At 36.8% G+C, this 10,238-nt stretch overlaps 1 protein-coding gene across 1 annotated transcript; it reads left to right on the forward strand.

Annotated features, from left to right (window-relative positions):
- Positions 1–363: 363 nt before the first annotated feature.
- LOC106942767 (solute carrier family 12 member 3-like) lies at positions 364–10,038 on the forward strand. The gene is made up of 17 exons (XM_015026101.1): positions 364–420; positions 1,047–1,235; positions 2,138–2,294; positions 3,107–3,241; positions 3,422–3,497; positions 3,975–4,070; positions 5,570–5,709; positions 5,949–6,059; positions 6,172–6,283; positions 6,374–6,504; positions 6,575–6,659; positions 6,910–7,067; positions 7,193–7,300; positions 7,396–7,519; positions 7,622–7,723; positions 9,377–9,532; positions 9,649–10,038. The coding sequence occupies exons 2-17, from the start codon at positions 1,066–1,068 to the stop codon at positions 9,750–9,752; spliced, it is 1,965 nt and encodes a 654-aa protein (XP_014881587.1). The 5' UTR covers positions 364–420; positions 1,047–1,065; the 3' UTR covers positions 9,753–10,038.
- The last annotated feature ends 200 nt before the right edge of the window (positions 10,039–10,238 follow it).

Consider the following 10,238-nt stretch of genomic DNA (forward strand, 5'->3'; position numbering starts at 1 on the left):
TGCTATCAAACCAGTGGCTCATGCTTCCATTGTTTTGTGTCTAAAACTCACATTTCCAAAAACCATCTTCCAGAAACTAGATGTGGAAAATTGAAAACCATTTGTGGCTCAAGAAAAGTCATTGTAGAATTGCATTTGCATATGTGTGACTGTGCACGCGCATATCTTTCCGTGTGCATGTGTCTGGATGTGTGGCTGTTTTTTGAACACCCACACACCCTCATAGAATGAGTGTGACTATGTATGTGTGCGTGTGTGTGTGTGTGTCTGAGGGGGAGGAAAGTACATGAAGTCAATGGGAGGGATGTAACATGCCTCACCAAGGTATAAATTACAAGAGTTTTGCGGTGCGTTGATAAAAGGTGTATGTTTGATCTGGGGACAAATCAAGCAGCTCTTTCATCAGCTACAGAACCACTTGTGAGTATAAGATTTTTTCTCTTACTTTCTTTCAACTTTTTATTTGACATTAGACCTAATAACTCTTGTTCAAAGTCATAAATTGGAACATGGATTAATATTTGTTCTTTGCTTCTCATTTGGGAGAGACTTCAGATTTCATAATGTCTTAAATTTGTATTTGCCAGAATTTGTCATATTATTACCAAGTATGATGCGAGTAAAACATCACGTTGCTAGGGGAGTTCACACCAAAATAATATATCATGAAGCATATACAAATGCATATACACATTTCACTTATTTTGTGTGCTTAGACAATGTACAGTAAGTCAGAAAATGAAAACTACACTATGTGCAATATGGACTCTTCATAGATGATGTCAAAAAGATTCAAAACTAAAGAAAATATCAATATCTGTTACATATTGTTTATTTTGTAGAATTACAAAATTCTATTTACATTCTTAAAAAAATAGCAAAATTTGGAGTGCTTAAGGTTTTTTTTTTAACTCTCATGTCTCTTGTTAATCATGATTTTGGTCAAAAAGTGGCATGTTGATTTAAAAAAAAATAAAGAAGTGAATTTGTTAATTTAGTGTATTCTAGTCAAATGATTTTTAGTATTTCTCTGTATCACTCCACAGAAATCACAAATACGCGCTGATGGGGCAGTTTGCGTCCAAACGTAACGTACTGGCCCGAGGAGTGCACTTTTCCACCAATGAGGAGGGACCTCCCAGGTACTCCTCACACCACTTTGATGGCAGCACTGTAAATCGAGGCAATGGGCTCCGAATCCCTCCCACCATCGTCGTCTCCGATGAGGAGTCCAGGTTGGTGCTGTCATTAAGAGTCCGTTTTCACATTTTGGACAGGCATTTTTTTCCTTATCAATAGGAAGAGCAGTTTTGCTTTCGTATCGGATTAGGAATGCGATGAATTGCCCAGCCTCCCGTGCTGCTGTGTTTTACTTCCAACGAAGCCATCAGGAAATAATGAAGAAAATAAATAGAGCTCCTTTCAACAGATAGAAGAAATGCTAATCAGCTGTGTCAACCAAAAACTGTTTACCTTAAAACAATATTGACACACTTAAAAAAAAAAAAAAATTCAGTACCATTTTTCTCATCATCTGACATAAAATCCAACTGGACTTTTATTGTTTGAGGTCTGGTGGGAATATCAATGTTTTGCTAAATACCAGAGTGATTTGTGACAATGATATTAGAGATATGATAATGATTCTCTTCAAAGTCAGAGGGCAATACAGACTATCAATCCCAGAATAAAAGCAAAATACCTTTTAAAGTAGATATTAGCTTGAGCCTGACCTCTAAACCAGCCCAAAATTAGGTTAGGGCTGAAATTATATGTTTGATGGTGAGTTTGGGTCAGAACCGGTCTTTGATAGTGTGTTTTTAATAAATGTACAGAGAAAACTAACAGAGAATGCCCAATATAAGGTTGTGTTAATCTACTGTCTATAGTTTAGAGGAGCAGGTAGTTTACTATGTTGAAAAGAGAAAGTTGTGGATGTTTAACAGACTGTATCAAATCCAGAGCTTTACACCACTAATGCATATTTGGCCTTGCCTTGCGCTGCTCCCATCAGTCACGCATCCTAGAAGATTTGCTCTTTACTCACCCTGTGCTTACAACAAGCAGCAAAATGGAGCTGGAAGGTATCAAACAAAAGCCATAGTTTTCTGACATGCTTCTGCATCTTGTCATGCAGCACATCAGAGCGTCGCGGCTCCAGGGCAGAACTGCGCAGGTCCTCTGTCTACAGCACCATGGACCTGGTGCCCCAGCTGGAGCATTACGCCAATTCTTTGCCACGCCAGATGACAAAGAGCAGGCCGTCTCTTGAAACCCTGCGCAAGACATTTGAGGTACATTTGTCCTTCAATTTGTGCTATTTGGCAAATTTATCCATTTTATTAATGCATTTTTCTTTACATCAATGGCAGCATATGGGAAAACATAAGGACTGAAGAAATGTTGCCCCTTTAAATGAAATGTAATAAATATGTATTAAAAATGTATTAATATTCAAACTGCAGCAGTATTATGTAAAATGTACTTTTTTTATATGTTTACATCTTGTTATAATCAAAATCACACTTGGAGTGTTGAGTTGAGTTTTTCATACATGTTTAAGAAATCCTTCAATCTCCCATGGCAACCATTCAGCTGTCCAAAATGTCATCTGAACCTAGCTCTACCTTCGAGGTGCAGCTCCTCTTTGGAGATGAAGTTTCCAAGCTTCCACCTCACAAAGCAGCCCTCTATATGCGACTCCCCCATTCAGCTCCTTCAGACTAGCCAGAGGCAATTAGCAAACACTTGATGGAACTAGCATCTGGTAAACTCATTATAGGAGCTACTACTCAGTGCAACGCTGGTAAAAATGCTGTTAAATGTTTAATAGAGGAGTCATGTTCTGATGACTTTCTGAAGGCAGATTGTTGGGAAGAGAAGAACTTTCTTAAAGAGACAGAGGCCAAATTTTAAGGTGTTAAATTTCTTTTAAGTCACATTTGATACACATAATACTTTCATAACAACTGAAGGTAACATTTTGTGCTCTAAAATAACTGGATGTACCTGGAAAACACCTAATATCGCCCCTTTAAACAAATTATTTAATAGTTTAAGCCCGTCAGATGGTTCAGTTTCATTGATTCTTTCCTTTGCATTAAAGGTTGTGGAGATCGGAATGGACGGAACGTCCACCTCTGACTCAGGCAGCCTGCCGGCACCAGATATGGGAAACGAAGAGTCCGAAGATCCTCAGGAAAAAGCTCCCGTTAGATTTGGCTGGATAGTCGGCGTCATGGTGAGATTTTGTTTCTTTCATACTGAAATTAATGCGGGTAGCAGAAATTTTAAACATGCAACATTCATAAAAAAAATAATAAAAAAATCACATTTCTGAATTGGGAGCTAAATTATCAGCACAATCACCTGGTCACTATGGAAATATCACCCGGCTGTTTTCATTGGTCTTTGGTAACAGGTCCGCTGCATGCTGAATATTTGGGGGGTTATCTTGTTCCTGCGTCTGTCATGGATCACGTCTCAGGCAGGCATTGGTGAGTCATCGCTTCCGGGTTTTTGGAACTCAGTTTATTTGATGTTCTACCACTCACTGCACTGAATTTCTTCCTTCTTATCTTGAGAATATCTTGATTTTTATTGTTTTGTTTCTTTTATTATTTTGCCATTGATATTACTGGAACTCTCCATGTTATCAAAGGTAAATAAATCTGGAAGTTTCTACAAAATCTTTGACTGTTCTATTTAAAAATGTAAGAATTAAAATAAATGTAGAGCAGAAAACCCAAACACAATGTGGTAAAATGTTTTTTTAAAACTATGAATGTGTTATGGTTGTAATGATTTGGATACTTGATTTGACGTACACATCGTGGAAAGAAAAGGAAGAAAAGAGAAAAATAAAACGGCAACGGATTTGCTAAGTTATTTTCTGAACATGTTCAAGAAGAAAATAAAATACAAAAATGAGCTATAATTATGACTAATAAATATATATATTCCTCTGATGACAGTGCTGACTTGTGTAATTATCCTGATGTCCGTGGTGGTGACCTCTGTGACTGCACTGTCCATCTCTGCTATTGCCACCAATGGGAGGGTCGTATCAGGTGAGTCCATATGCAAAGTAATGAAATGTAAAAAAAATGTGGATCATTATAAATTAAAAATTATGCACACTATGGGAAATATGTAGCTTAGAGCAGTGTTTCCCAACCCTGGTCTTCAAGGCACACTGCCCTGTATGTTTCAGGTATTTCCCTGCTTCAACAAACATGATTTCAATTGATGGCTGATTAACAAGCTTTTTCTGAACTGCAATCATTTAAATGGGGTGTGTTAAAGCAGGGAGACATCTAAAACATGGAGGGCAGTGTGCCTTGAGGACCAGGGTTGGGAAACACTGGCTTAGAGAGCCATCAGTACAAACAAATTATACATCACTTTACTGCCAGACTTTAGAGGACTCTTCAATGTTTCACAACAATTTCAAATTCTTGTACTCAGCAGAAAAATCTGAAAGGAATAATGGCATGATGCATTAAATTTCTCTATATAAATAGAGAAAATAAAGACATTCTTTCAAAATTAAATTTGCACATCAAAATAAGCAAAGAAAGACAAAAATTCTTATTCTGATCCTTATTCAGTTTTATTCCAACAATCTGTTATTTTAAACAAAAAATGACATCAAAGACAAACGGATTAATTTTCTTCTGTAGGTTTATATAAATTACATTTTCACTGACCTCAAATTTGCGCAAATTAGAATTAAATAACGTAAATGGCAGTTTTGGAGAAAAAAAAAAACATGTTTAGATCTAATAGTCATGAACAAATGTTTACGCTGTGTTCAGGTGGTTTTTCGGCTGCATCAAAAGTAACGTATTTCAACGGAAACACTTACTTCACATCACATGATCAACATAATCACCAACCGGATGTTACTCCTAGCGAAAAAGATGAAAAAGACAACAAGTTGGTTGGCAGATTCTTAATGACTTATCGGGTGACCAAACTTATTCACGTGATTTTAACTGTATTCCTTATTTAATGGAAACATCATGATTGCAAATTTTTATTTTTTCAACATTAGTGAAATACCAAAAAAGATTTGTTTACATTTGTGGGATTAAACACAGCCAGAACTATGATAGAACGGTTTGAGTAAAACATGATGTGTTAATACGACATCGTCAAGTGTTGATAAAAAGTAGAATCCATGTCTAGACACTTTAATAAAACATGACATTGTTTTACTTTACATTTCCCTGAAAGACTTGTAGCTTCAGATTTTTGTCACCAGGAAAAAATTAAATTTATAATTTTCTTTCCACTTTACAATTGTACACTATTTTGTGAGTTGCAATCACACAAAATCACAATAAAACATAATAAAGTCTAACAAACAAAAAATGATGATGATGATGATGATGATGATGATGGGATAGGAATCATTTTGAGAGGCACCACATGTCTCATAGCTGTAAACTGTGTTTTATTATTTGAGTATTCTTTTGTTAGCTTTTCATTAAAATAGTCATTTTGTGTGTGTGCGGGTGTGTGTGTGTGTGTGTGTGTGTGTGTGTGTGTGTGAAACATTTTGCAGGCGGAGCATATTTCATGATCTCCCGCACACTGGGTCCTGAAATCGGAGGACCAATTGGAGTGGTGTTCTCTTTTGCAAACGCGCTGGCCTGTGCGCTCAACACTGTTGGTTTTGCAGAGGTGGTTCGGGATTTGATGCAGGTATGTCGATCTTTTTCATCTTGTGTCAATACTTGTTTTATTCAGACAGAAAAAAAAAATCATAAGTTCAGTGAGTATGTTTTAAGGTGATTTTAGTGTATGGCAAAAGAATGTGAAGGTTTTCATGCATATATTTTGGGAAATGATTTTTTCCATAAATGTTTTCATCGTATTATGCCTTTCATATAAAACCCCAATGTGTTGCATAGCTTTTTTGAGAATTATGTCACTCATTTTAGGAATTTGGTGCCGTCATGGTGGATCCAATCAATGACGTTCGCATTATAGGCGTAATCACAGTCACGGTTCTTCTTATGATTTCACTGGCTGGAATGGAGTGGGAGTCCAAGGTGAGCCTATTCGTGGGAAATTTTGTGTGACAAAGCAACACCGTTTTGCTTAGTTCATGAAATGTTCTTTGACTTAATCATTGTTTTTAAACAACTTGCTTTGTGTTTTCAGACCCAGATTTTGTTCTTCCTAGTGCTTTTGGTGTCCTTTGCAAACTACTTTGTTGGCACCGTAATCCCTCCAAAAGTTGACAAGCAGGCTGTCGGCATCTTCGGATATCGGGGTAAAGAACTCTTCTCTTTTTCACGAAACACTTCATTTGACGACGTAATTGGAAAAGCAACTCCTGACTCTTTGTCAACGCTCTCCACAGGCGATATTTTTGTCGAGAACCTCACACCAGACTGGCGGGGCTCTGAAGGAAGTTTTTTCCAGATGTTCGCCATTTTCTTTCCTGCTGCCATTGGCATTCTGTCCGGGGCCAACATCTCTGGAGATCTAAAGGTTTGAGTCTCAATGAGCTTGAAACAAGGAGCAACAAGGAGCAAGGTGATGATCAGCTTTCTGTTCGCAGGACCCTGCAACAGCTATCCCAAAGGGTACATTGATGGCTATTTTTTGGACAACATTGAGCTACCTGGGGGTAGCAGTAACTGTCGGTGGGTTACTTTTATCACATTCCTACCTTCGTCTTGTCTAATTATTGATTGGCTCAGTAAATCTTTGAGCTTGCTGAAGTTAGTGTTTGCCAATGGTAACTATCATTAAAACTATTGAAGATAATGAAAATGCAAGAGGTCATTTTCTGGTTTACCGTCCATGTAGTAAAGAAACGGTAGTTAAAAAAAAAAAAGCGATACGAAATACCAGAAAGCTCAGCTCAGACTCAGAGTATTTATTTTTTTCCAGGGTCATGTGTGGTGCGGGACGCCTCTGGAAATAAAAGCCACATCTTTACGGGAAACAACACGGACGGTTGCGTGGGGCTGGCATGTAACTTGGGTTGGAACTTCACAGACTGTAGCCAGTCGCAGACCTGTCAATATGGACTCGCCAACAGCGTCAAGGTATTAATCAAACTCATCGTCGTGGATAGATAGTCTTGATTGTTTAACTTAAATGTCGTTCACAGTCTTTAAGCGTAGCTGTACAAAATGGTCTCCTGTTGACTTTACTCAAATATTCCAAACAGGTTCTTGGACAACTCTCCGGTTTCTACTACCTCATCACTGCGGGTGTTTTTGCTGCCAGTTTATCTTCCGCCCTGGGTTTTCTTGTCTCTGCACCTAAAGTCTTTCAGGTGAGACAGCATCCTGCTATAAAATTACTGAGTTTTATGACACTAAATTGTTTGTAATCATTGGAAAAAAATGAATTCCTGTCTTTGTTTTTCAGTGTCTGTGCAAGGACCAAATATACCCTTACATCATTTTCTTTGCGAAAGGTTATGGGAAAAACAACGAGCCATTTCGAGCTTATGTTCTCTGCTACTTAATTTCTATAGCCTTCATCCTTATCGGTGTGTGAGATGTGATATCTCTGCAAATTATTATTCGTATTTTACACAGGTTGATGGTGTAAATTTACATTTTGTCTTTTTGTCTCCCATGTGCCAAAACAGCTGAGCTTAACATCATCGCTGCCCTCATCTCTAATTTCTTCCTTTGCTCCTACTGCTTGATTAATTTCAGTTGTTTTCATGCATCCATCACCAATTCCCCTGGTATGTCACTTACCTTTTTTTTTAAATTTATTTTAATTATTCTATTTGCAGTTAATATCATCTAAAATTTGTTATTAAATAATTGCTGTTGCAAGTGTCTGAAATTAGTCCTACCTTGACATAGTGTAAATAACAGATACTCGTAATGGAGTTTATTTTATGAGCAAATTACATGCAATGAAGGTTATTTTGGACAAAATAAATACTCATAAAAACAAGCCTTTATGCATAAAATACAAATAATCTCAGATTACAACTGTGTTTCTTTCAGCAAGGAGGATTGTTTAAGTTAGTGTCTAGATTAGAAAGTATTTTACTTGGTTGTTAGAGGTGTTTTCAACGGAAAGTAGTTTGAAAAATTAGAAATGTAGATTTTTGATTTGGGAATCACTTTCTGGAAAGGAGAAAATACTTTTAAATTGGGAGCAGAGATAAAACAAATAATCTTCCAAGAAGTTAATATGCCTTCTACTTTGTTCCAGTAAAGCTAACCTAAGTGAGCACATTAACATTTTCTTATGGGATTTATTCATTATATACTTATTTACTATTTTTTTTGTTTCCCACGTGCACACACACAAAAGATGTCACACTGGATGCTGCGTCACACTTGTACAAAACGTCTGGAACATTCTACTTGTTCTGACAGAGATTTGTAAATTTGAATAGTTATGAGTCATTTTAAATAGTCTCTGATAAAAAAGCTTGAACATTTAAAACATGTTTAGACACGCAAAACAGAAAAAAAAATATCTGTAAGTCTTAACACTTTGGTTCCCCAGAGATTTTCCTATCTTTGCTAAGGAAAATACCTTAGCATTATTGACTTAATGCTAAGTCATTAATGACTTTTGCTACAAGTAACCAGAGGTGGATGGAGTACCCAATAAAATGTACTTAAGTAAGATTAACACTACTTCAACATAGTTTAAGTCAAGTAAATGTAAAAGCTTTACATTTACTTTCTAAGGAATGACTCAAGTAACAATAAAAAAAGTATTTGGCAAAAAGTCTATTCAAGAACTGAATGACTATAAAAAACTAAAAAAAGATACATAGTCAGATGGACCAAAACATAAAGTTATGTGGAAATGTTGGTATTTTAAAGACAAAAATGACAATAATTCATATAAGTAAAAAATAAATAAAGCCAGGCAAAAGAAATTTGTTCCAAATCAGTTTCTTTCAATAGAAAATGTATGAAACTTTAACAAGACCTGCAGGTGTGTCTGTGTCTGGTGAAAACATGTTATGGTTTAAAACATGGTTAAAATGTGTTTGTTTTCATTCAGTGGATAGAAAATCCAGATATTTTACTCAAGTAAGAGTAGAAATACTTTATAATAAAATAAGTTAAGTAAAAGTCGACATAGTAAAAATACTCCTAAAAGTACATTTTTCAAAAAAAAGTATCTCAAGTAAAAGTAACTAGTTATACTACCCAACTCTGCAGGTAACTCTCTAAAGTTCTGCCTCTGTATGAGTCAGCTGGTTTAGCATCTCCGTTCACATAGCAGATTGGACAAACATGACCAACAACCCTTCTTAGAGAGGAATATCAAAAAGTACATCTGGTCATTTTAGACAAACTTTTAGCCCCACATTTAAGGTAGATAACGTGGGAAAACACGTCTTATCTGTCGACTCTTTCAGGCTGGAGGCCGTCCTTCCACTACTACAGCAAATGGACGGCTCTGTTTGGAGCGATCATATCTGTGGTGCTGATGTTCCTTTTCACCTGGTGGGCCGCTCTGGTCACTTTCTGCATCATCTTCTTCCTCTTCGGATACGTCAACTACAACAAACCAAGTGGGTGCAGCTCGTTGAGCCTGAGCTCAGTTCAGCTGAGAGATGTTGAACTGAAAACAAGCAGAAAACTTTCTGCTGCGTTTGCTTTTGCTAAACCACTGCTTCTCTTTCCACAGAGATAAACTGGGGTTCGTCAGTGCAGGCAGGCACATACAACATGGCTCTGTCTTACTCCGTCTCTCTGACAGGAGTGGAGGATCATGTTAAGAATTTCAGGTGAGTCGTCCTAAAGAATATCATAGATTTTCAATATATTTTCATTAACACAATAATGATCCTTCCTTTGTTTACTCATTTTGTTTTATTTTCTTACTCATCCAATTTTTGTTTATTTTAATGGTATGCGGTTCTTTAAAAGTCCTTTGAGTAAATATATTTGCCTATTTATCCATAACAATTTGAACTTTCAATATCTAGCAAGTTATTTTCTCAATTTACCATCTATTAAAAGAGCGCCACTCAGATTAATTTCACTCCTTGCTATGGCGGGGATGAAGTTACCTTAACAACCCAATATTGGTTGGAAAGCGCAACGTCTCCCCTTTCAGAAACCGTTGGAATTTTTCAGATAGCGCCAAGTGTGGCAGAATTACGGAACTGTAAGTTTGGTTGTGTCGTTGGCGCTTCGGTTTGTCTGGAAGGGTTAACCAATAAACCGATTTTAAATTAGGTCTTTATGGATTTCCTGGCACATAGCAAAACTCAT

Source organism: Poecilia latipinna, unplaced genomic scaffold (assembly GCF_001443285.1).
Source record: "Poecilia latipinna isolate Pla-1442-1.1 unplaced genomic scaffold, P_latipinna-1.0 Scaffold4535, whole genome shotgun sequence".
Lineage (NCBI taxonomy): Eukaryota > Metazoa > Chordata > Actinopteri > Cyprinodontiformes > Poeciliidae > Poecilia > Poecilia latipinna.